This window comes from Natrix helvetica (assembly GCF_964273705.1).
Source record: "Natrix helvetica genome assembly, chromosome: 2".
NCBI classification, from domain to species: domain Eukaryota; kingdom Metazoa; phylum Chordata; class Lepidosauria; order Squamata; family Natricidae; genus Natrix; species Natrix helvetica.
In genome coordinates this window covers 48137166-48164592 of record NC_138552.1, presented here as the reverse complement: position 1 = coordinate 48164592, position 27427 = coordinate 48137166, and the positions used below count along the sequence as shown (strand labels likewise).

General features: G+C 34.8%; 1 protein-coding gene across 6 annotated transcripts in view; it reads right to left on the bottom strand.

The window, feature by feature from the left end:
• Positions 1–1818: 1818 nt before the first annotated feature.
• The window catches only part of PAM (peptidylglycine alpha-amidating monooxygenase), a 150910-nt gene continuing 125301 nt past the window's right edge, over positions 1819–27427 (bottom strand). For 5 of the 6 annotated variants that reach the window (XM_081944082.1, XM_081944087.1, XM_081944084.1 and 2 more), the window contains 11 exons: positions 25807–25936; positions 21999–22115; positions 19597–19669; positions 19028–19238; positions 18105–18305; positions 12036–12154; positions 10075–10174; positions 8764–8817; positions 5772–5972; positions 3640–3696; positions 1819–2931 (listed from right to left, as the gene is read on the bottom strand). In XM_081944082.1, coding sequence (XP_081800208.1) covers positions 2750–2931; positions 3640–3696; positions 5772–5972; positions 8764–8817; positions 10075–10174; positions 12036–12154; positions 18105–18305; positions 19028–19238; positions 19597–19669; positions 21999–22115; positions 25807–25936 — 1445 coding nt within the window. In that variant the 3' untranslated portion in view covers positions 1819–2749. The remainder of the gene's footprint in view (positions 2932–3639; positions 3697–5771; positions 5973–8763; positions 8818–10074; positions 10175–12035; positions 12155–18104; positions 18306–19027; positions 19239–19596; positions 19670–21998; positions 22116–25806; positions 25937–27427) is intronic. The other variant, XM_081944083.1, reaches the window with a different exon arrangement.

The following is a 27427-nucleotide window of genomic DNA, read 5'->3' as shown; positions in this document are numbered from 1 at the left end:
CTGCTATTATTTTTGGCTACAAAAACTTCCCATTTGTAATCTACTTGCTTATGGATAAATTTTTGAAGGATAAAATCTACATGGATTGCATGATCTTCCAATGGCCACTGTAACTCCTCAAGAGGGGGAGATGTTGGGACTATTGATCTGATGAAAAACTGTATTAGCTCCTCAAACGTAATGTAGAATATACTGTATTTTATTGAACGCCTATTTCATTATTATCTTTAATCACAACAGAAATCAATGCTCACTGTCTTCTCCTCCAAATGCTGCTGCTATAATCAGGCAAAAACTACAGTTATAGTAAGAAAGAGGAAACTTGATTTAATCTTGATGTTGCATTGTAAATAGCATCAAACTTTTCCAAGCAATTCTGGTTTCAGATGTAAAGCTAAATCTTTCATTTGTCTTGCACCTTTTATAAATAGCATGTTTGTCAACCTGATTTGGGGTTACAGGAATTAATATCAGACTTATTAGCGAGACATTATGAATTGAAGGAATACTCATACATCAAACTAGGAGAGTAGGATAAGGATGGGAGAACTATATAGACACTATACCATGCTACTTCAATATACCACATTGATCTATAAATTCTGATTAACTACTTTAGTGCTCTGCTTAATTGGAAAACACTACTTAATCAAGATGCCTCCCAGGGAACCAATTTCCACCTAATGATATTTGATGGCAAGGACAGCTGTTTAATTGGGATGGTAATTCCACATAATTAGAACACCTTCAGGTAACTGCATGATGCTTAGGTTGGCATGTGTGTCTGTGGTGCCTTGGGCCTTATCTACTCTTGTGGATAAAGGGTGGGATCCTAGTTAATTTCAAACTCTATTGTATCTATCAGCCTATCAGTAGAATCTGATCAGATTTCATAGCCTGAATATTAGAGATAATGAAAAGTGTTACACTTCAGCAATATGTAAACAATGCATTATTTGGTTTACTGCAGCTACAACTCCTTTTCTATAGCAATCTCCACTGCTGACTAGGCTCTTTCTCTTGTTCGGGCCCGATGACTCTACTTTTCCTATTTGTCATTAAAATTCTAGCTAAAGGTGCAATTATGTTTGTGCATAATTGGACATTTACTTTCTTTTTTGGGTGTGTGCATGTGTGAAGAGTTAATTTACTATTGCAATATATTGCACGTGGAGACAAAATAAATGACATTTATTTTGCTTTTGCTAAAAGTACGCAGAATGACTAAATAAGCTAAACATTTGTGAAAGTTGTATAGACTTTAAGATTCAGAAAAAAAGAATGTGCATGCTCACATTTGTGAACTGGGAGCGAAGGTAAGTTGATTTCATCCCTATTATGTAAGATACATAAGATGGGTATATTAATTATGTATCAATGCACCCATATTTTTTTCAGTAGCGAAGAAAACTGGTAGTGTTTAAAAAAATTATTTGCTCACACAGTGAGCCTTGCTTCCGAGTAGACCTGCCTAAACTTTAATGACTAAATCAGGAAGCCCTACTTCAAATAGTACATTTGCCATGAATTCCCTTTTTGATACTTAATCCATTTGCAATATGAACAATATTGGTTGCTTTCTGAACTATTGGAATCTATATCAATTAAATATTTTGAGCATTCCAAAGTGCTTTAAAATGCTACATTTTAAAACAAGCTGACACGATAATCATATGTGGGCTATATGACATAAATGAAGAAAAATACAGGAACAAAAACAGTTCTTATGCAAGTTGACACACATTTCCTGTTCCAACGATGTTTTATTTTGGTATCTGCCCTGGAGGACGGATATACAGGCCAGATTCTTTTTAAAAAAAAAAAAAAAACCTCCCTACAACACGAATTTATACAGGTAATGGAATTTTAACTTTTTGATTTGTTTTTTTTTCCTCTTTTTAAAAAAGCACTCCTTAACAAAATATCTTCTTTCATACAAAATAACATTTGAGTCATCTTTTCAGTTGCTGTGTTTGTTAAAAAGCTGTTTTGCCCCTTCTTTGGGGATTGGTGGCCTTTTAACTGGGCCGTCTCCCACAGCATTGCCCCTTCACCCCAAATGCAAAAATTCCACTTTGACAGCTGATGCTCTGCGAACACTTTATTACACAAGTTACATTCAGCTTCTGAAAATAGTGTTCTAACAGTATAGCCATCTAAAAATAAGACATCCTGGAAACACACGAAGTCTGAGCAAGAAGAAGGAGAAGGGGGAAAAAAAAGATCCAATTATAAATAGAGACTTTTTTAAAATCTTTCCTTTAAAGTAATAGAATACTTGTGATATTTCTTTAAAAAATAGGAGATTTAGTGGCTCTGTTTCATTGTGGCACTGTATTCTCTCTTTCCTGTGATAGATTAAGGGCATCGAAAGTGAAAAGGCACCAAAGAAAAACTGAAAACCAAAAGTATTCTTAAAGCTGAGACTGGGACTTATTTACAAATATAGAGGTGGTCCCTAATTGAAATGAGTATATATTACTATTTTAAAGCATTACTGCAATTAAAGTGGGATTGCCCTGCTTTATTAAAAGGTTCACATAAAACAATGGCACTGATAGGAAATGTTCACACTCCAAAACTGAACTGAAGCAAAAGGGGAGGGAACAGAAGAACAAAAACAAAATTAAATCTGTGTACAGCCTCACAAAGGACTAGTACAGTTTACAATTAAATACGTAAAATCTTAAAACGTGCTAAATCTGACAATCTTTGTAGACTCGGACCATGTAGCAATTAAAGGCCAGTTTCAGGAAGAAGATGAAGGTATGACTGGAGGCTGAGGGACAGGTTCTTCCTCTTCTGAATCCGTGGCATCCTCTTCTTTTTCCTGGTCACTCCCTTCGGTACTAAGTCTGTCAAACCCTTTTCGACTGTAACCTGCACGGCTTGCAAAGAAATTCCCCAGATTGAGGCCTCCGCTGCCTTTTCCTGCAATGGAAATCAAATTTAGGATGTGGTTCATGTTATCTTTCAGACATTTTTTCATTTATTACTGAACATATTGGCTGCCCATCTTACTACCAGGCAATTCTGGGCGGCTTACAAAAGACATATTAGTTACTATACATTATTATTCTGATTTTTCAGGTTTCAACTTTGTTAGCTTATCAGCTCCTTCTGGTCAACATTAAGGAACACCTTAAAAGACATAGAATTGTCCTCTGATCTTTCAACCAAAGGTAACATGTACCTTCTTCTATTTCCTTTCAAATGAGACATGATACAGGCGTATCATGGTAAAATAGGTTATGTTTTCTACCTCTAAGGTTATGCTCCCCTCTAATCTTTTGCCCCTCCTTGCTTAAAATTAGCTCAGAGATATTTAGAATTTAGGTTGACAGAAAGTACTAGAGCCAATATTTTTCTTTATTTTAGGTAAAGGGCAAGTCTGGGGAAGAAAAATCAATTTCTTAGTCCTTTTCTTTTCTTTGCCTGTGTTCCTCTAAGAAATCATCAGTTCCCAAAGGATTTGTCTGGTATATAAGTAGATGGCTCACCAACATCATTAGAGCTTTCTCATCAGGAGTATCTGCTGGATTCATTATCAGAGGAAAGACAATGCATAATAAGAAAACATACAAGGGAAATATCATTTAACTTTTAGAAAGGCAACACTAGTTCTTCGATTGTACTTACCTCTAAATCTGCCCAAAATTCTATTTGAGCTTGAATCAAGTTTATGATCAGCATCAGCTATAAGATTGAGAAACATATGTAAATTAGGAACAAGAATTTTAAAGTGAAATTACATGAAGCAAAACATGGAAGGGAAACAAAACTGTGTACAGTATTACCATTAAGGCTGGAATTTACAAATGTTTCTAATCCCGTGATGGCGAATCTATGACACGTATGCCACAGGTGGCATGCAGAGTCCTCTCTGCGGGCATGCGAGCTGTCACCCCAGCTCAGCTCCAATGCGCATGTGCATGCACCTCCTGTTAGCCAGCTGATTTTTGGGTCTCTGCTATACATGTGTGGGGTGCATGTGGGAAATGTGCATGCATGCGCAGGGCTGTGCATGTGCCTGTACAGTGGTGCACCCCCCGTGGACTGTTTTTGGTCCCAGGAGATTACAGGGACACCTACTAGGTCCAAAATGGGGTGCAGGGGTGGTGTCACACGCAAATGTGTAGGGGGAACGTGTGTGTGTGTGTGTGTGTCACACGCACAAGGCTCAGGGGGTGTTGTGTGCACATTGGATTATGGGTGCAGGAGAGCACATGCATGCTTTCGGCACACGACAGCAAAGGTTACCTATCACTGTTCTAGTTGTCCCTGATTCTTTTAATTATATTTTACTTATCAAGCTAAACATGAAACCACCTTGTCTGATGATACTTTTTCTGATGTCCCTGAAAAATGTCACAGTCAAACTAAGAAGTTGAAACAATATAAATTGTTTTAATTTCTTTTTCTAATAGACACCAGTTAATGCATAATTGATATTCATATTTTCTTTTTCTCTCACACACAAACACATAGCCTTTTAAACTTAGCAAAACTAAGTTGGTTTTTGTAATCTAGTATTCAAACTATCTTAAAAACTTAATAAGCTTTCATATGACTTCAGATACTTAAAATATTTTTTTTCTGAAAAATCTTATACTTGGAGAGAAAACTGTATGTAGCATTTGTGAATCCAAGCTCGTAAGGTCTCTCTTAGTTACAATATGTTTCTTGCATTAAGTATGATTTTCCTCATAAAAACTGCATTTACAGTAATACTCAAAAGATTTTGTATGTTCAGTTGGAGGCAATCATTTTCAGTCCAAGGGTAATATATGTACATTACATAGTGTTTTGGAGGAGAAATACACACACAAAAAACAAGCATTAAAATGTGTGCATTTCTGGTACTAATCATCCATCCAAATTTGAAATTCAAAGCTTCAAAAGTAACATCTCAGGTTAAATTTGGAGATTAAAAACTCTGATGGTGAATTCTGACAACAATAAATGGGGTTTGGTGGCTTACAGGAAAACATAGGAAGAAAAGGCATTTGTGGACTAATAAAGGTGACGAGAGGATTAGACATCTTATGTGCTTTCATTCCTCAGGCTGTCTTTCCTTAACGAACTGGTATGGAGTTTAAAGAGGCATTTGTCCACAAATGAAATTCTTTTCTGAGAATAATGCTTAATAATTGCATCGGCACATTTATAGAGTTGGCTAGGGAACAGATTTTAACAGTTTGCTTTTACCTTTGATGATGCTGTGTGTATTTTTAGAGCACACTGCTCTAAGTTAACTGCTGCTATAATTTTGGAGCTTGCAAGCACTGTTTTACGAGAGGTTAAAATAAAAAGTAGCTGTCTTTGGCTGGCTCAGAGAGAATCAATGCCAGAATAGAGTCTAAAAGAATACAGGAGAAACGTCTGAAGAAATGTGTGCTTCCACTCTATCTTATCAGGAAAAAGCTAAACAAAGCAACAGGACCATTTCTACAATCCTTCTTATGCAGTAGACTTATAATTTCCCTTTCATAATAAGCAATGCTGTAAACTCAAAAGTATTATCTCATCCCAGAAACCACAAGAACATTCATCCTAATTGAAAACTGAACTGAATGTAAACAAGAACATTACAATATATCCTGATTTCTCAGGACAAAGATCCCATGATGTATATTCTTTGAAGCCGGTTAACATGATCAGAAATTGATTATTTTGCAGCAGTGGAAAATAAACGTTTTTGAAATTCTTCTGTGTTATAAAGGCTTTGATATCAAAAGTGCTTGTTACCAGGTTAAACACAGATTAATTACCTTCATAGATTCTTGTCTTTCTCCACCAAATAAACATGGCAATTGCCAAGAGGACAACTATTGGAATAATTAGAAGTGTTGTAATAAGAACAAAAGAAACAGAACTGCTAGCCTCCTGGACAACTTGATGCCTTTCTTCTTTCCTTAAAAATTCTTTTGATGTGGGTTTCTTTGTCAGTGTGCCTTCTATAATTGCCTCTGCTTTTTTTGGAGAGAAGAAAAGATTAAACACAGATTAACTCTTTTGATCCAGGCAGAATCTGCTACAATATAACAGTTCATTTCAGAACACCTATTGCTACTTTTAAATACCAGTTTTTAGATACTTGCCTTGAAGAGGGCAAGTATGATAACTTCCTAACAGAAAGTCAAAATTATTGACAGTGCAATCAATTGTTTGCAATTCCTCTTATGTGCCTCATGTAATTGTTGGAAATTTCTATAACTGTCTTTGGTAGATACATGATGGATTTGTAATAAAGGCTAACCAAAGTTCTTCCTTTAACAAGGAAGAACTTTAGTTGTTAAAATCCATTCTTTGTGCATAAAATGAAACACTGCTTATTTATCCCCATAAGCAATTTATAAAGTGTGTTCTTCAGCAATCTATATGTATGGCAAGCTCTACAGTTCTATAGGTAGCAAATGTGTGACTTTGAATCCTACAGTTGAAACTTGAAAAATTAGAATATCGTGCAAAAGTTCATTTATTTCAGTAATGCAACTTAAAAGGTGAAACTAATATATGAGATAAGATTTATTACATGCAAAGCAAGATAGTTCAAGATGGTGGATTTGAGGTTTTCATGAGCTGTATGCCATAATCATCACAATTATGACAAATCACAGCTTGAACTATCTTGCTTTGCATGTAATGAGTCTTATCTCATATATTAGTTTTACCTTTTAAGTTGCATTACTGAAATAAATGAACTTTTGCACGATGTTCTAATTTTTTGAGTTTCACCTGTATATATTTGTGGGCCAAAACAGAGGGAAGAGAAAGCGGATGAACCCACATGATTCTGTACAAATTTTCTTTTTAAGCCTACCTAACAGACTAAAATATCGTTGTTACTTTACATCTTTTCCAGTGGCCAAATCATATTTTTTCAGCTATACTATAAAAAATACTTGATTAAAACAAACTTTGTAAGGATTTTAGAAATCCTTCCATTCTCTTAATGTTCTTCCTCCTTATAATTCATCCTATTCCATTCTGTTACTGTTACAATTTTTGGACCAAGGACACAGTTCCTATTAGTGGTTGTAACTCATTGCCTAAAGAAGCTGATCATACAATTTAATATTTAACAAAAACTGGTGTGCCTCAAGCTTTATCTTTTTATTTCACATGCACAAGTATTTTCCAGACAAGCATCTATATCCGTGATGGCGAACATATGGCACACGTGCCACAGGTGGTATGCAGAGCCCTCTTTGCGGGCACGCGAACTGTCGCCTCCACTCAGCTCCACTGCACATGTGTGTGCGCCTCCCACCGCCCAGTTGGTTTTTGAGTCTCTGCAGCACATGCACAGGGCGAGGGCACATGTGGGAGACATGCATGGGGGTGGGCACACATGCAGGGGTTGCATGTGCAGGCACAGGGTTGGGGCTCACGTGGGGGTCAAATGCATGCATGTGGGGCATGGGGGGTGTCACATGCATATTGCATTATGGGAGCACGTGTGCACATGCAGCATGGAACGACATAAAAGTTAGCCATCACTGATCTATATAATCAAAGAATGTCATTTGGCAAGGATAATTCTAGTCTAATCCTCAGCAGTGTATAGGAAACCCAATTAGACTACCAATATGAGATAGCTGTACAGACTCTTTTAAATCTCTAAAAACAGAGTATCTACCATCTCTACAGCTATACTGTTCCACTTTATATAGGTCTAACGATCAGAAAGTGTTTTTTTCCCTTATACTTACATAAAATGTAAGTAGCTGCTATTAATTCTAGCCCTAGTTTCTGCAATCTTGGAAAATAGTTATTGATGGTCCTTTCTGTAACTTTACCTGGACATCATATCTCCATTTGGTCATTTTTTTTTCTCCAGGAGGAACTTTCTAAGTTCCTTCAATCTGTTCTTCAGTGCAGGACCTCAAGTTCCTTTTTATTTTCCTTGATCTCATTTGATCTCTCTCTATTTAATTAATATCTTTCTGGAAATGTGGAACTTAGAATCTTGCTTTAGTCTCACTAAGAACTGAAAATGGCAGAATAATAATGTCAAACATCTTAGACATGACATTTCTTCTAATGTAGCCCAGAACTGCACTCACTCTTCATACAGCTGTCTCCTACCGTACTGCTGGCTCGGTTCAATTTGTTGTCAATTAATACACCATTGTCTTCTCAGATATAGTGTTTCCAAACCAAACTCCTCTCTTTCAAACTCAGTAGAGAATGCATAATTGCATATTTTAGGAGGGAACTCCTGTGTTGTGTGCTGATGCTTTTGCTGGCTCTAAGTTTTGCAAGCCAATTCCAAGAATTGTGTAGACTGTAAGACCAAAGCCAATCCACCCCAATTGTTGGAAAATAAGAATGGAAAGGCTGGGACAACCAGTCTTCAGACTACACAGCCACACGGCAACTGTTTCTTTTGCTCTGCAGGTCTATCAGGGCGATATGGAATACTTAGGGTGCTGCTTGCAAACTAGAAAGTACAAAACATTCTTGATGCTTTGGGGATGGATGTCTTCAAAGAGCATTCATGCATAAGTTACAAAACAATTGCTGACCCCAGTGCTCAGAACAGTTGCAACACTCAAAGCAATTCCTCTCATAACAAATAAGTTCTATTTCATGCTTGGGTTTTGTTCCAATCTTGAAACTAAACTCTCAAAACACAAAATCAGGGAAAATCAGAACAGCTTCTTTGTAGTCAGAATGTTTTAAGCTGAAGCACTTTGCACAATCCAACATAGAATCAACACCTTCCCCCGAGCCTAAATGGAAGAAATAAAGACCAACCTTTTATTTCCTGTATTTCAATCCCAGCCTTTTTAACAGACCGATGCTCCATTTCTGAAACACAGAAATTGCTTTTGACACACTGTGATGTCTATGATTCATTGAACCAGTAATGGTCACCAGTTGTGATACATAATTGATGTTACAAGTATAAGAATGCACAGCAGCTCTAGAATAGCAGGGGTTATACTATAAGTAGTATATAGTAAGTAGTACATTTCTTTCAGAATAAATAATGAAAGCTTTTATACCCAAGAAATCAGAAACATAAACCACAAAACATCTATTCTTGGCGGGTACTAGGTTGGCAGATGATTTATAACAATCACAAAATTGTGATCTGGGAATCCTTTCAGTTCTTTCATTCTTACCTATTCCTACTTTCAGATTTCTTCACTTTGTTGTTTTATTATGCTTTTAAAAAATATAAAATTACACACACACACACACACACACACACACACACAAGAATTATCCCTTAATGACTTTAAGCACAAAGATACTGATAGAGATACTTTCAGCCAAGAACAAGTGCCAACTTCAGTGACCAAATGACAGCAAATATTCCAGTGGGTACGACTTATTTAGGTTAACAAGATGTGAAAATGGCACAGCAAAATGAAAATCAAACCATTTGCACAGCAGAGTGACTACGATTCTCAGCTGGCTGTCAATGGACATTGCACGCCAGATGCTAAAGAACAACCTGGGATGAAGAGCTCTTTTTAACAAGATCATAAAGCCACACATGGCAACACAGCATTTAATATTGCAAATCATGTTGGTGAATCTTTAAAAGAGCAAAAGTAACAATCCCCATTGGCCTTGTTTTGATTTCATTACAAGTTTAGACTCTCAGTTAGTCTAGCTTTGATGGTTCAGAGCATTACTTTTCCTTACCAACATTCCTTACCAACAGTTACTGACAAAATGACTGTGTACCAACCACATTTTAATTCACAGTAATTTTATAGAGGCTTCTGAGAAATACAGGAAACAAATAATTATTTATTAACTAAAACTCTGCTCAGTTTAAAACATTGCAAATACATGATTTAAAAACACAGTTAAAACATGACTGCATGTACAGAACAATGATAACATCTGAAAAAAATCATTTCACAAACACTTTAGCAAAATAGAGCATTAGGTGCACAGAAATCTTTGGTTAATCCGTCAAATAGCATTACAACCTTTTTACAAAAATCTTGCCCCACATATATTGAGACATAATCCACAGTAGCTTTAAGAATATCCTCTTTTTATATGGGAATATTAATGTTGTGATGATCTAAGGCAACAATATCTTACTTTCTGTGGATGTGAATTTCCACACTGTGTTGGCATGAGCATCACCAATATACACCAGTCTGTCTTCTGAAGCAACAATGTCATGTGGCATCTCAAAATTCTACAAAGGTAAATAGCCAACATATTAAAGTAAGGAAGACATTGGAAATTATTCAGTAATTCAAGATGCAGAATTACAAATGCAGAGGCATTTGACAGTGTTTGAACTTTTAATCATAATTCGTATAAATTGTGAAAGATTCTTAGCAGGGATGTGATTGAGGAAACAATAAAATATACTTTATAACTATAAATGGAAGACTCCAGGGAGTCTTCATTCTTCAAAACTTCCCAGATTACTTCTAAACCATTATTCTTTTGATAAGATAGATGTTTGTGGGTTTTTTTTTTTACTAAACAATGTTGTTTGTTTCCTGTTCTCAATAATCAGAAAAACACATAGGTGGAAAAAGGAATTTATTCAAGTGCACTTGACATTTGTTTTAAGTTTTCAAAGCAGACGAAAACCTAGAATACTGATTAATTTTAATCGGATGGCAGGCTGATTCTACATGCATAGGGGAAGCTACAGACAAGCTGAAAATAACAGAAAACACTATTACAATGTACTGACTTGCCCTCAGTGAAATATCTCTTCTCTCCCTACATTAACAAATCAAATTTATTTCTTGGCTGTACTCTATCTCTTTGTGGCTGTAGCCTAATTAAATAAAAGCCTTTCCATATGAGGCAATAAGCCACTGCTTGCTGCATAAATTCTGAGCCAGATATTGCATGTAGTATAGTTAAAGCTAAGTAGAAAATGGAGAGAGTTCATTGAAATATATTGGGACACCATTTCCTCTTTCTTTCTTGAATTATTTTGCAAAGTTTAAAAAAAAAATCTAAAGAGGACCAATGCATGCCTTTGAAATGTCACAAAGCACCAAGGTGAGGCTGTTAATTTCTGTTCTGTGTTTTCATATTTTTAATTCTGTATTTTATGTAAATCATACTTATAAAACTCAAATCAACAATAAAGTAATAACATCAAGCCAAGTCCAGTAACAGAATATAAAACCCCAATTTCCAAATGAATGTCCTGTTGGTTTACAATACACTATTAGAATCCAAAAATCAGAATTCCATACAGATAGCTTTTCTCTCTTGGGACATATTTTTCTCTCTAGCTGGCATTCTTGCTTTAAAGTTTTTCTAATAGTGTTTCATCATTATCTGGCCACGGGAATTTGCTGATCCTCTGTAGACACAGATTAATGAAGCCGTTTCATCAATTAATTTAAATTTACCATCCTTTGGTTCTAGTTTTGGAAAATTCAACAACTAAATAAAAAGGGAAATCCAAAAACTACAAAACTATCTGCTTCCTTTTCAGCAACTAAGCATGCTTTCATAATTTGGCAAATAACATTATTGACCTCGCTATTCCCCCCACATCGAGGAACATCCAAAGTCCTTAGGAGAACTCTAGATGTAATCCAGTCTTCTGTGTATTACATTTAAGGAATCATCTTATGCAACAATTGATACAGTCCAATGGACCACCTAGTGCTCATGTAAATCTTTAAAGGGGAAACATATGTTTATTTCTTATTGGCTATTGCCATTTTATTATTAAAATAGTGTTACGGTAGTTTGTCTTGCATATTATTTTTTTTGTCTGAACTCTTTTAATAAAATAATTCAAAATAGTTTTTCTGAAACATCAAATTCCATGCGTTGTTAGGTTAAACATTTTAGGATTAAGTATCAGTCTGCACTGAAATGTTATTCATGCTGCTGTCTAATATGAGAATTCTGTTACATGAGCTAAAAAAATAATTCCATAAAACATTATTTTAAAAAGTATCTAAAAGGGATTTTTCATAATGAAATTTGAAATGTGCACAAGATGTAGAAAAGAAAAAAAAGTGCGTTCATGCATTTTTAATAATACCAAGTCAAGTTTCACAATGTGTTACCTTTCTAAGTGGAATGAAAGTGTCAATGATTTCTCCAGTTGAAAAGTTCATCACAAATGCTTGCACTGGCTCCCTGTCTCCAGGGTAAGGCTTTCCATTAACTGCATACAGGAGGCCACCTATAAACATATATTCCATATTTTAATACTATGCATATAATGAAAGGTTTATTATTTCTTACAATCCAGTCTAAGCACAACAATGCACAATTGAGAAAAGTCACACATCTATATTATTACTGTTTTCATTCCCCTAATTCTCAATTGCATGTTGAAAGCCATCTGTGATTGTTTTTTTACTATTGCTCACTTGAAATTCTAAGAACAAGGAGAATCCACCTACCCTGCAGATTTTACAGGAACTAAAATCCCTTTTTTTTAGTGCTCCATATAAGAGAAAGTACAAGAGAACAAAAAGAACTTGCTTTGCATTTTGGCTGATCTCCAACTATACAGAAGGGGCAAACTGACAAATTTCATGTTCATTTTGTTTGGAATGCTGATAAAATGCTAGAATTCAGGGACCTGAATGTCAGGAAAAGTATATGAAGCAAGTGTTCTCTCAGTTGGAAAAATCGAAGTGTAATGCTTCTAAAATCAGCAAGCCTAGTATTGCAGAATGCTTCACTGTTCTGCAACCAAGTTTGGGATTTCACAACTGCAGAACTCTGAAACTGTTTCTGTCTGACAGAATCTTTTTTGAGGATGTACCCTTAAAATCAACAAAACTACAATATATATGAGTGCTTTTGCAACAGTGAATTGATAGGAACAACCTTATACCATCACACAAAAATTAACCCTTTAAGTTATGACAGACCCCGTGGAGTACAAGTAATGTAATCTTTAAGGAGAAAAATAAATTGGAAAAAGATTAATTGCTGCAACAGGATATTTATTATTAACATGTACACATCACACACTTGTCACATTGAATGGGATCTTAACTAGTATTAATAGAGATAAAGGGTAGACGTTCCCACCCTTTTTTACCTTCCAAGGGGGTTGAAGAGTCTCTTAAATATGAATGAAAAATAGGAATGGGATCTTTCACATTGTTCCAAAAATGTTACAGTTCCATTATGTTCCTTTTACTTCTTCTCTTTAGGATTCAGGGTATCATTTACATCTTGTAAATGGATAATGTTTGGTTCAGGGATACTGATAAGACAGTGTTGTAATGGCTTTACAGAAACATTTAGTTCTAAAGCAGTAGAATCAAGCACTTCACAAACAATATGCTCCAGTATAAAGGATGGACGGGAACACAGACTGAGGTAAAACTAATACCTTCCCAAGTCCCCCCTCCCCAACTTTTGAATTTTTAACATTTTTCATTATATTGACTGAAAATTGTAAACAAAACAAAACAGTAAAGCACTATCACAAAGAATCTGGTCAGAGTCTTAATCAAGATAAGTCCACTGAACATAAGAGGGCAGCCTTGTCACAATGTGTTCTTACAGTAGAGTGAGTGACTGATAAAATTTGTCTTTTTTAGAAATAAATACCATATAATGGCCTAAAAATTCTTCATGAGATTCAATGATTATTCTAAGTTATCACCACTGCATCCTTTTAAAACACTTTTAATATCACTTAACAACCTATTAGTCTTATAGGGATTGTAGGTAGATAAGGACATACATAACAAAATATAATAAAATCCAGCCATGTCAGTGAAATATACTGAGGTAAATAAAATAATGCTTCACTGCATGTATTAACACTAAGGTTACAAACCAAAGCTGATATTTAAAATTAGGTAAGAAAAACAAACATTAATTTTAAGTGAATTTTAACATTTTATACTCTATGTTAACCCGCAGTATAGTAACAATGTAAAAATAAATTGTACTGTACAATCTAATAATCTAAAGTATAAATGTTATAATTGCTAATTTATTCATATAGGACTAAAGATTGATAGAACAAATATGAAGGCGTTTACTTAGGTAGATCTGAAGTTGTTTGCACATATTTATAACTTTCTGTAACTTATTAAGCACAAGGTCTTTCTTATTTTAGATAAGCAAATTAATGTAAGATTCCTCTGACTGACTTGGAATATGCAACAATAAAGAAAAATTTTCTTCAAGTATCATTATAGAAAGTAAAGTGTAATAGTACATGGAGGATAGGATGATTCAACTGAAACATCAACACAAGGACAGGTTCAACCAGGTATGGAAACTAGCAATTAAATCTCTTATTTAAAAATAGAAAGGAAGCTATTCAATCCCAATAGAAAGGAAGCTATTCAATCAATTATATGTATTTAATTTATTTAGAATGAGTTTAAAACAAAATTATGTGACATGTATTTAGTAATTTTCCACCTCTGATGCATTACAATTTATAATTCAGCAGGCGCTTTTGAGGGGTCTCTGAGGGCCACACCTAAGAAAGGGTAAGAGAGGCACAGATTATGCACTTCTACCCAAGTAGGTTTCTCTTTTGGGAAATGTAACATTTAGTATATCTCAAACTAAGCTAGAATTATTTTCCAAACATATTGAAGCGCTATTTGATTTTGATCAGGAGTTTTAAGATACATCTTTATTACTTGCTTGAATTAGTACATTTAGTTTTATATTGTTTATCTGTGTACCTGCAAATGTTTTAAGTACTGAATTTAATTAAGGCTGAATTTCAAAAGAACTGGTCTGCATTTTGTGTTAGGAGCAGCACTTCTATTCATTAAAGCAGCCAACTTTTACAGGTTTCTAAATGTTTGGGGAAAAAAGGGGGGTTATGGCTTTAAGAAGTTTAAGGAAGGATTCTGCCGAAAGGACAGAAGACAACTTTTAAAAAATCTGTGTCTCCTAGTATATTCTTAGACAAATCCTGTCATTTCTCTTACCACAGATATTGTCAAATTCTTTTTCTTACTCTTTGAAACAAACCATGCATCATAGAGATATTTCAAATCAGGTCAATATCTGAAACATGTCTCAGAGTAGACATTGCACCGTTATCCATAGAACATTTAGCTGAACAGTGGTAATATCTAAATATGAGAAAGGTCAAGCAAGATAAATGATTCTTGCAAGTATTTGTAAAAACTTCAATAGATGATGGTGCATATATTCATCTTATTAGAGGCAATAATTAACAGTCAACTGTCTTGAAAGGGAAACAGTAAGTCAGGGTAGTTAAGATAACATTCTGTGAATGGCGCAGAAGAATAAAGTTTGCTAAAGGAGACATTCTAATTATAATAAAATAAAGATATCCTCAAGCAGACTTGATTCCTGTGGACTGCTTCCATGCAGTTTTCTTGGTAACGTTACAAAAAAGATTTGCCATTGCCATCTTCTAGGGTTGTTTTTTTGTTTTTAATTTTTATTCTTATTTAGCAGTCTACCCTACAGCCCTGGAATCTCTAGTGGTCTCCCACCAAGTATTTAGGGCCTTATAAAATCTCTTTTAAATCTCCCAGAACTCTATCATTACCTCTATTAAAGCAACTCAGGGCACAAACTCTGAATGCAAGTAGCTTGACACAATGTGAATCTCCATGGTCTTACAGATAACTCCAAATTCCATCATTAGTTAAGTGAAGCCAGCATGCTAACTATCACACATCTGGGACAAAACTCAGCCAGACTGCATTCTGCTAGCTACGAAAATGTAAAGTCAAAGCAGTGACCTGCATGGATGATGATCAATGTCAGAGAAACTATGAGAAAAATGACATCTCTTTTCAAAAAATGAAAATGCTGCTCAAATAGTAGCTAAAAAAAATACAATCTAGCACTAAAGAACTAAAGAATTACAATAAATGATGCAAACATGCACTCTGTGAGGCACAGCTGTAAAGACATTGAAACTAACAATGACTTCACAAATGAGAAGAGGAGTGTTTGGACTACTGAATAACAAAGGAAGAATGAGTTTGCAAATAGATTGTAAAAAGTATTGGATATGCATTGAGAAAGACCCATGCTTAACTTCCTATTTTAGTCTGAGCCAAGCACTCTCTCTTTCAGTTCAAACCTCACATGGCTGCGTTGTTTATTTTGGGTTTTTTTGGAGATAAATAGGAGAGACATTCCATTTTGCCTTGAGTTAGTACTAATTGTGTGTATATATCCAATCCCCTGCTCAAGCAGAAGACCCCATAACTGTAATGGCAAACCTATGGCAGGTGTGCCAGAGGTGGCATGTAGTGCCCTCTCTGATGGCATGCGAGCCGTCACTCTAGTTTAGCTGTGCTGTGCATGCGCGCGTGCCTCCCACTGGTCAGCTGATCTTCAGGTCTCTGGCATGCATGTGCAAGGGTGGGGCATGGGGGCCATGTGCACAGATGTGGGAGTGGGGTGCGTATAGGGGGCCATGTATGTACGGGACTGTGTGTGCATGCAGAGGCAGAGCATGGATGTGTGGGGAACGCATGCTCAGGGACAGGGCGCATGCAGGATGTGGGGTGCATGCATACGAGCCACATGCACATTGCATTTTAGGGGTTCGGGTGCGCCCGTGCACTTTGGGCACTCGGTCCTGAAAAGGTTAGCCATCACTGCCCTATACCATTTCAAACAGATGGATATACAGTTTTTTTACTTAAAAACCTCCAGTGATGAAGCACCTATGACTTAATTGTTCTCACTGTTAGGAAGTTACTCCTTAATTCCAGGTTGCTTCTCTCCTTGATTAATTTTCACCCATTGTTTTATTGTCTTGATGCTTTGGAAAATAAGTTGGTTCCTCAAATAATGGAATATTGCTATTATGTCACTCCTACACATTCCTACTATCTATCTACCCCTACTCTAGACTGGCCATAACCAATTTCTGCAACCATTCTTCATGTTTTTGTCTTCAAGCCCTTCAATCATTTTAGTTGCTCTTCTTTGCACTTTCTCCAAAATCTTAGCATTTTTTTTTTGTAATGTGGTGATCAAAACGGATGTAGTATTCCAGGTGTGGACTCACTAAGGATGTATAAAGCGGTGCTAATACTTCACATGATTTTGATTCTATGCATCTGTTTATACAACCAAGGATTGTGTTAGCTTTTCTGGCTGCTGCTGCTGCTGCACACTGCTGACTCATTATAAATGTAAACACTATTGTGCATTTAATGGAGAAAGTAGTGTTGTAAAAGCAGTTTTTCTTTCTCTAAAAAATAGTACAGTCAGATGTGAGCAAATGAAGTTTGAAGGGTTAATAAGCAGTTCTCCACTCAGAATTTATTTTAGTCAGCAGCGTATGGTAGTTGGATGTGTATAAAAAGGAAACAAATTCTTGGAGTTTAAGACTTAGCCCACTTTCCATTAAAATAATTCCCAAACAGTAGTAACAAGAGGTACAAAACCTGTCAATATCAGATGCTAGGAAATATAAGTGGAGGATACTGTAACTGCGACTTTCCATTGGCATCTATTTAGCCATAAAATGCTGGGTGATTTTATACACTGTATGGCTCTTAAGTTTTAAAGTTCCCTAGCTGGCATTGTTCAAACTTTGGGTAGTTCATTGTAAACAAAGGCCCTCCATCTGGAGAATAATACATAGAAGAAGCAAACTGGATGGAATGAAAACTGTTATGTTCCTGAGAACTATCCAAAAAAAAAAAAATTCAAAAGGTTTAGGAGAAAAGGTACAAATTAGGAATGGTATCAAGCAGAACATATGACTACAATACTTTGAAGCCTTATATATACTGTAGCTTAGGAAGAAACATTAGCTTAGGAAGAAAGAGTTTGGTTGAAGAAATACAGGCCTTTTCTGTTAGGTTAACACCCTCTGCCCTTTCTCTATATCATATTCATAGTTATTGTGGATAGTCTGTGCATTTAGGCTCTGTTTTTCTCTCTAACAAAAGTTCTGGTTTATAATTCCATTTCTCTCCTTAACAAATGGTTAACAAACATAGTTTTGTTCATATACAGTATACAGTGGAAGCACTCCCTGCCCACTACAGTTTTTATGAAACTCAAGGAAAATCTGCTTGTGTTGACAATAATTAAAAATATATTTTTTAAAGAACTGTAGATGAAAAAATATTAAAGAGCCACAGAGACCAAGAGAAGAGATGATCAATGCAACACTTTTTCATATTTACCTGGAGAGTAAGCAACTGCAAAAACTTCTCTTCCAAATGATGGATGTCTAATCTCTCTCACAAATTTGCCTGTTTCTGGCTTAAAACACTGAATCCGACCATTCTCTCTATCAGCTGCACATAGCTGACCAAAGTCAGATGCAAGAGTTAAACTGTGAGGGATGCTGAACTGCCCCGGTTTAGCATGGCCTACAGAAGTCTCTGAAAGAAGAGATATCCATTTTAAATATGACAAAACTAAAGCCACTATTAATAGTTACATTTGAAGAAAAACAAAGTGAAGAAAAAATATGAATCTCTTCAACCACTGCCACTTTAAGTCTCTGAACAGATATAATTAAGCATCCTTTCCCCTTGTTCTTGAGTTAGTGACTGAATTTATCAAAAAGCTGTATGAAAAAGAATTAAATATCTGTATCTTGAAAAAAATCCAAATATCTAAATGATTAAAATAGGGTTTAATACTTTACCACCATATACAGAATTTTTACTGATAAATCCTATTTCTATGGTTGCATATACTCAGAATGTAGGTAGTATCTTAACAATGGAACTTCTTACCCATTTAAATTATCAATGGTAATTTAAGTTCCTTATAAAACAAGAATACCTTAATATTAGAAATATGTTATAAAATACCTAACAGTCTACTCTCTGAAAATCTTAAACCAGTATTTATAAGCCTTAGCAACTTTAAGATCTGTGGACTTCAACTCTTCGAATTGGCTAGGAATTTGGGGAGTTGAAGTCTGCATATTTTAAAAGTTGCTATAGTTGAGAAACACTGCCTTATAACCACAGACCCTTGGTTTCAATTAGACTTAGAGGGAGAGGGGATGGCAAAATCTGAATTTTATCTTGTATATACATTGTTATAGCCATTCTCCAAGGGGAAAAAAAAGAATTGACTTTCTATCCTATACCTTCTCCCCACTGCATGACAAATATTCCATTTGGCGAGAACTGAACAATACGACTATTGCAGTAGCCGTCGGACACATAAATATTCCCAGTTGCTGGATCCACTGCCACATCAGTGGGTTGGCAGAAATGGTAGTTGTCGCTTCCAGGTTGCAAAGCCCTCCCTAAAGTCAGCAAAGGAGATTCCACACCATTTGATGCCAGTTTGAACACCTAAGAACGTAAAAGAATAAAGAGCTTCAGTTAAGTGAGACTAATACAAAAATGCTATAGCTTACAGGAAGATCAAACATTTGACCTGGAGAATATATCTTTCTTTGGAGAACAGCTGTATGTACATTAATATTCATGAGATCATTACACAAATCCATTGTAAGAGCTGGATTCAGTGTTTTGGTTTTTGTTTTGTATAAAAGTCAACCCATGGGTTGACTGTGTTTTACCCAAACAGTAAAATAATGACAAATATTTTCCTCAAACCACACTAGACTAAAACAAATGTACCCAAAGTGTTAGTTAGAGGCAGAAAGACTCAGGTTTTCTTGCTAATATAGAAACTATTTCTACATACCTGGTGAAGAGCTACATCTGTCACCCAGTAGTTGCCATTATTATCTATACTCAGGCCATGTGGTAAATAAAACCTGAGAATAAACAAAAGTAATATTAATGAGGAAAAAAGCAGCATTTAAAACAACTGGTTTTGTTTAATTGTTTAGTTCAGTTGTTTAGCTGTTCCAAGAGATAGAACTAGTGTTATCTTATTTTGAGAGAAATATTACAGCTACCAAAATTTACAGCCCTTTTCTTTTTTTCACTTAGTTCACCTGTCTTTAGTATTGTACCTGTGACAGATGCAAAAGTCACATCCACACATCAAGGTCCAATTAAACTGATCAATTAAACCTATTTATTGCTAATTGTGCCTATGCACAGGAATCCTTTCAGCTAACAGTTAGCACCTGATTAGATTTAGAAGAGGATCAGCAGAATTCAAGTGGGGTTGGATTTAATTTGCTTGTCCGTAGCTAGAGATTTTAGGCTGATCACACTTTTAACTGCGCCACCAGGTTCTGCCACTTCTCCTCCTACAACTTGTCATTTGTTCAGCAGGGAGTTAGTCTAGATCAGGGGTGGGGAACCATGGCTCTTTTGCGACTTGTGGACTTCAACTCCCAGAATTCCAGAACCAACATAGCTGCCTCAGGAATTCTGGGAGTTGAAGTCCACAAGTCGCAAAAGAGCCATGGTTCTCCACCCCTGGTCTAGATGATCTCCAAGGTCTCTTCCTTCTCTCTTATTCTGTATTCTGTAATTTGCAAGTAATTGATTTCATTTAATGTCAACACGATGCTACAACCACTATACTTCAAAACTGATAATTAGATAAAGGTCACTAGGAAAGGAAGCATTCCATCCAAGTTACGTTAGAGGCAAGCACAGATACTTTCTTTCCATACTATTAATGTGTGAAAAGAAACAGCCAAAATATCAGGGAATTGTGTAATCCACGTTATTGAAACTAACCTAGTAAACTCCCAACTGGAATTGACCAGTCCTGCTACTAAACTCCTCAACTGGTCTAGAAGCATATTGCGTTTGCCAATATCGAACTGATGAATTATATCATGAACACTGATTTATGGACAAAAAATATCACTCTGTTTATTTGAAAAGTTTTCTTCCCCTAATTCCACCAATATATTAGATTAATTGAGAATATGTAAAAGAAGCAGGAAATTTTTCTATGTAAACTAACTGATGGAAGTCATCCTCCTCTTGAATAAAGATTGTGTTTGAACCTTTTAAGTTGGGTTATTAGAGATACAGGAAACAAATGATTTAAGAAAGTATAATCCTCTGCAGATCTTAAGCTTGCAAAAGCATTGGTTTAATTGTTTTATGAAAATATGCAAAGAGTATGCAAAGAAATCCCAGCCTCAACTATTTCCCAATACATCTGCATTCCTTCACGAGTTGACAATCAATGTTCCCTGGATAATAAAAGTATGTTCAGCAAAACATGTATACAGATTTCATTGAAACTCATAAGATAGGATTCTTGATCATGGGGAAGTATTGTAAATGTATTCAGTTTAAAATTCCCTAATGAATCTTAAATGACAGTGGAGAAAGCTTTGCAAAGATGATGGGCATGCAATTATATTCAGTGTTATTTGCAGGAATGATTTCACTAAAGCCTACTTGGAACTCTGATGCATGCAGACTGAAAAGTTACCAAAACCTAGGAGAGTACATTGCATGTAAATAAAAGACATTCTTGTCACAATTTTTATCTCAAAAATTCTATTCAGATTTGATGGTGTGACAAATAATGTCACTCAAGCATAAGAATGTTTTGGAATTGCATACTCTTTACAGGGTGCATGAAAAAAAAATACATATCTAGAGGAAATACAGAAGAGAAACAATTCCTACTTTGCTTACTAGAGTGATCCAGGATAAAGGATCACACCTATTTCATGCCTAGAAGGAACATGTGAGACATGGGAGAAAAGTGATTTTTGCAACACATTGAAGCAATAGAATACATGATGACTTTCAATACCATCCCAAAGTACTTAATTGAGTGATAGAAGTATATCCACCTGATATAATATTTATAGCCAGGTCAAGTGTAAGCAGACATTTGGCAAGCCTTCTGTGTTTTTTCTCCAAGATAGATATAGCTAGAGACAGACAGACAGACAGACAGACAGACTGACTGACTGACTGACTGACTATATATTTTTTATTTTTTATTGGAGTTCTATTCATATGGATCAGTAAACAGTTAGTGGACGCAAAATTAAGAATTGTTCCCAAAGATACTAGCCAAATTGAAGAAATTTCAGCACAAAAATAGATTAGTATACACAAAATAAAGCAGAATTAAACAGTTTAAAGAGATCAAACATAAAGAATACATCAAAAGTGTGTTTTTCTTTTTCTTTTTTTAAAAAAAGAGCTTACATATTTCTTCCTGTGGAATGAAGAATTGCTGAAGTACTAGCCTCTACTACAAGAATAGTATTTTCTTTAATTGGTCCAAGTCCTTTTTGTTGATAAACATAGCTACTGTTGAATGAACTAAAGTAAAAAAAAAGAGAAATATATATTAATATACAACTGCCTTCTCAAACGTAGATTTGCTGGACACATTTTAGTTATCATGAATTAGAATTCTGTCCTGGAATATTAACATCTGGCCTTTTACTACTGTGTCTCCAGTAAAAAGATATTTTGTGACTGGCTACGTTCAACATAGCGTTCATTTTGAAAATATCCAAGTAAATACGGCAGAAAATTTGTGAGCATACTGTAGTACATTGCAATAATTTAAAGTACGCCTATCAGTTCCAAAGACCAAATACCCCATAAGATCTCAATCGACCTCACAATCCCTCAGGGTTTTAATGTTTTTCTCTATCTGCTTCTTTTAAACCGTGAACATTTTAAGTACTTTAGATTCTATTAAAACTTTTTTCCTAGATCAGACTCTTTCTTTAATAACTATTTCTCACTCAAAAGTTTTTTTAAAGAGTCCTTGATACTCTTGGCTTGACTGATTGCTTGCAGACATTTCATTACCCAACTAAGAAACACTACTGGGGCCTGATAATAGCTAGAAAGCTAGGAAGATACTTTCTATGGTTGACATTCAGTGTCTGCTTTTTTCAGAAACTCTCCATGTTTCATCCTGTAAATATATGTCTTCCTGCATTAAAAATCTATACCATCCCCTTCTCACTGATGTAACTCAGAGCTTACATTTTAAAATTATACATTTGAACTTTGTATTACAATACTGTCAGCATAACCCTCACCTTTATGGAAACAGTTGTCTAGTAACAACCTTCTTTGAAGGTTTTTTTGTGACTTTTCAAATATTATATCAGATACAACAAAAAGTCATGAAAAAGCCTTCAGAGGAGGTTCTTACTAGACACTATATGCATACATAAACACACTTACTGAAAGCAAATATGAACCTTAAAGCTGTATATTCTTTCTTCCCTCTTCTAGTTTCTACATCAAAGTAATACCTGATTTTAAATGCACTGTAGACACAATAAGATAACCTTTAAGTATTTCAATCTATTTTAAGCTAGAGTTAAAGTATTTTGAAAATTCTACTAGGATCATTAGGAGTTATATACTTGATATAACACACTCATGCCATTATCCTCAGAGAAATTATTAACTATATGTAGCTATATTTCCCTATAATTGCAAAGTCTTTTGATATAAGCATTAGGCATTCACTGCAGTAGAGCATTATGGGCATAGTATTATTTTTTCTCATATATTTATAACTAAAATGTTAGCATGCAACACAAAATACAAACAACTAAAATTACATGTAAAGCAATACTGTAAGAATAAGAAACATATTTCTTACTTTGTTCTTACAGAAACAATCCACAACATAGTAATTAAGAAAAATCCACAGGAGCTGAACAATTACAATTATTTTACATACCGTAATTGACTTTTAAGTATTTTTTTTATTATTACAATAATTAGGTCAACATTCTTATTTATAGAAACCCTTCTGAAGAAATGCTTAAAAGTGACATTACTAAATCCAGAGCACAAATTCCACATTAATTCAAGAGCACCAGATTGACTTAATTCACCTATGAAGTTGTGCGACTGGATTATTTCAGTTTTATTTTTAAACAATGAATTTTCTGGAAAGCCACGAAAAGGAGTTGGGAGAGAAGAGCAAAACTGTGTAAACTGTTAATGTATTGAGAAATAAAAGAAACTTATTAACTTAAGTAGTATCGAATTCTATTCCAAGAAAGACTAAGTTTAGATTTAAAAACAGCATATTAAATATAGTTTATTTATATACAAAAAGTCTTTATATACAAAAATCCACGGTTTTTTTTGAGACGTACTATTAATACACTATCAAGATGGATAAGGTTACAAACAAAATTTCCAGACTTGAGGCATGTTCCAAAAACATTTGTTCATCTGTTATTTGGCAGGATTCTCTTGAAGTTGCTATCTCATCAGAATAAAGGAAAATGGTCAAGCAAAAGAGCATGCACTTCCAAATGCAGCAATTTAAAGAACAGATTGCTTTGTAAATTTGATAGTGGCTTAACTTGTTTGGGGTTGAATACTGATATAGACACACAGCACCGGATCCTGATAATAGAACTCTATGGATAATACTAAATGAAGTTGCCTAATATTTTCAAGCAGCTGCTACATTTACTTGTAGGGATGCTCAGCTTTTTATGTTCTTGTATTATTAATATATTGCTGCCATTTTGTACTCAGCCTGAAGCACTGATAATCTGTTTGCATCTTTCTTGTTGTATGATGGGGAAGCAATCAACCACAAAGAATGAACTGAATTCCTAAAGCTAATAATCGAGTACCTCTATGACTGATAAAGAACAATTAATAACTGTGCATTAATTTTCTGATTATGTGCATAGTTTTAGTCAAGGCTGTTAATGAAGGCCAACTCTCAAGGGGGGGGGGGAGAAAACTATTCCATATGATAATAAACATTATTTCTCCTATGTTATTGCCTTCTTCTTCTTAGTAATTTGCTTATTAAAAAAGTTATTTACAAATCTCTGAGGGATTCTCACTGCAGAAATGTACAAGATCTTATTTTCACTTACTACTATTTTATGCTATGTTGAAAAGGTAACTGGGTTATTTCTAATCTCATGATCTACCTGAAATAAAAATGCCATCCTTGACAAATATTAATATGCTCATGCCACAGAAGAGTCACATGATCATACTACAAGTCAGGCTAATATAAACCAAAATATTTGGTTATTTATTCTTGGCTTTGAGTTATTTAAGATCTACAATAAGGATATTTTAGAATAAAAATAGTGAACTAAATGAATTATAATGCTTAAATAAAAAATAACGAACTAAATGAATTATATTGGTTAAAGTGTAAACTAGGGAGAATCAGAATTAAGGTTTGCTCAGTCCTGAATCTCACTTAGTAATTTTGAGCCAGTTACACTTTTCTGAACCAATCAGCTAAACTTATTATTTGGGGACAATATTTGGTGGGTGTCTGAGTTTTAAAAGGAACATAAATGGAAACCAGAAGGAAAGTAAGTACATCGGTAATGAGCATCCATCTATTCTCTTACAATTTATAAATCATTCATTAAAATTATCTATCATGCTTTTTCTACATTTAAGCAGCACTTTGAAACACTGCAAAATCTTGGTTTAGTGTCTGTTACTACTCGTTTTAGTACATGGATGTAGTCCCTGGTTTAGGATCTACATGGTAGCTTTTGCATTATGTGCGTAACTTTATAGTTTAAGCACAAATTTGTAATTCTATTATGCCTGGTGAGTTTACTTTTTTAAGCACAACTTATTTTTCAAAATGTTATAAAGGATTTGGAATATGTATTTTCAAGAACGTTCAAACTCTGACGTTCCTTTTCTCTGTTGTCACTATCAATGACTATAATTACTTCCACAGGAACTTGCAACATCTGTCAAATTATGAAAAGCCAAAATTCCATTAAAGAAATTAAGAAATGGGACATGAACATCATACATTTTTTTCTAGATGTATTCAAATTAACAAGCCATTGAATTATGAAACCTGATTATGAAAAAATCTTATTCTTTTAATGTATTTCAAATAAAATCACCTGCTTAAGCTGCTGATATAATTTGATCTCACACATACAAAGAGCCAGAAAAGAGTGAGATTTAAGAATAAATACGAAAGCATCAAAGATATATAGAGAAACTTAGGTTTGCTTACTTTCCATCCCACACATGGTCACCTCTGTGAAAGATGACTAAATTGTTATTAGAATCAAGGGCCAACCCAGAAACTTGGCCTAGTTTGAGGGTTATGCCTGGCCAGTCAGCTACTTCTTCTATCTTTAAACCTGGAAAAAAAATCAGCAAGGAATATATTTATTCTATACATTATGATAATGAATGCGCTTCTTACAAAACTTGTACAGATAGTTCTTGACTTACAATCATGCATTTAACAATGGATCAGGGTTACAAAGGCCTTGGAAAATATAACTTACAACCCATTCTCAAGTTACAATCTCTGTACCACTCCCAAAATCACTTGATCATAATTCAGGCTCATCAATTGGCTTGCATTTACAACAGTTGCAGTGGCTTCTGGTCATGTGATAGCAACTAGATTCCAGCTGGCTTCTGACAAACAAAGGCAATGGGAAAGTTGGATTTGCTTAATGACTGTGTGATTCCTTCACCGATTTTGTGATTCACTATAAAAAATTGCTAACAATGGACAAAAATTGGGCCCAGTGACATAGTGACTTGCTTTACAACCACAGCAAATTCATGACGCAAATTTGAGTCTCAACTGTGATCATTAAGTTGTACTTTTGAATGCAATGTTATAAGGCACATAGTGTAATAATTACAACATAGCTAACCTCAAATTTTAAATGATTTTCTGGACAACCATAATAGCTTAATATTCAGGTTGTTGAGTGGCCAAATCTCTGCAAACCATAATGTTGTTATATAACTGCAATGAATGAGCCTGGTCAGTGTTTTTTTATTCTTAAAAAAAAAACACACCAGTCTCAGCATAGATCCCTCAGGCATGTTCCCCAGCAGTTTCCAAAAGCATGGAAACCATATCTTCTTTTAGAAGCGTAATGTAAAATGAACTCATGTCAACCTTCTTACTATATCATCTACGCTGTAAATGCCAATATTTCAATATTCCAATAAGTGAGCTGTCAGTAGCAATATGCCTGCCTACGACAGAGGGAGACAGCAATTGCTCATTCCATCAATTTGGCAGGAATAGCAGCCGCCACAATTTGATGACTCCCCCTCAGACTCATTTCCAAACAAACTGTTATAACAACTGTATAAAAATTATGCTGAATTTTATTCATGTTTCCGTTCTCTTCCTACTCCCACTCTCAGACAAGAGTTTTTTGTTTGAAACCTTGCATACACAGAATGAAAACAATTCCAAACATATTTGTGCAAAAAGTGATTTAGTTGAACACTTCCAAATATGCATGTTTCAATCAGTATTTCCTTGATTGGATGGTTAATGCCGTTTATTTCAGGATTCTGGATTTTTTTTTAAAGTGACGAAACTTACAATTCTTAGGAAAACCTTAGCTACAAAAGTAGGAATACAATTTGTTTTTTACTTACAAACCAAAAGAAAAATAAACTTTCAATAAGAATAAAGCACCAAACAGATAATACATTTATACTAATTTGAAAATAAATTCCAAACATTTAAAGGAAATATATCCAAGTGAATCAGCCCAGGAATGCAATAAGATTTATTATATTTACAAGTAATTTATTTACAATAATTGTTAACCAATGCAATCAAGTGCAACATAATCATAATGCATTATGAT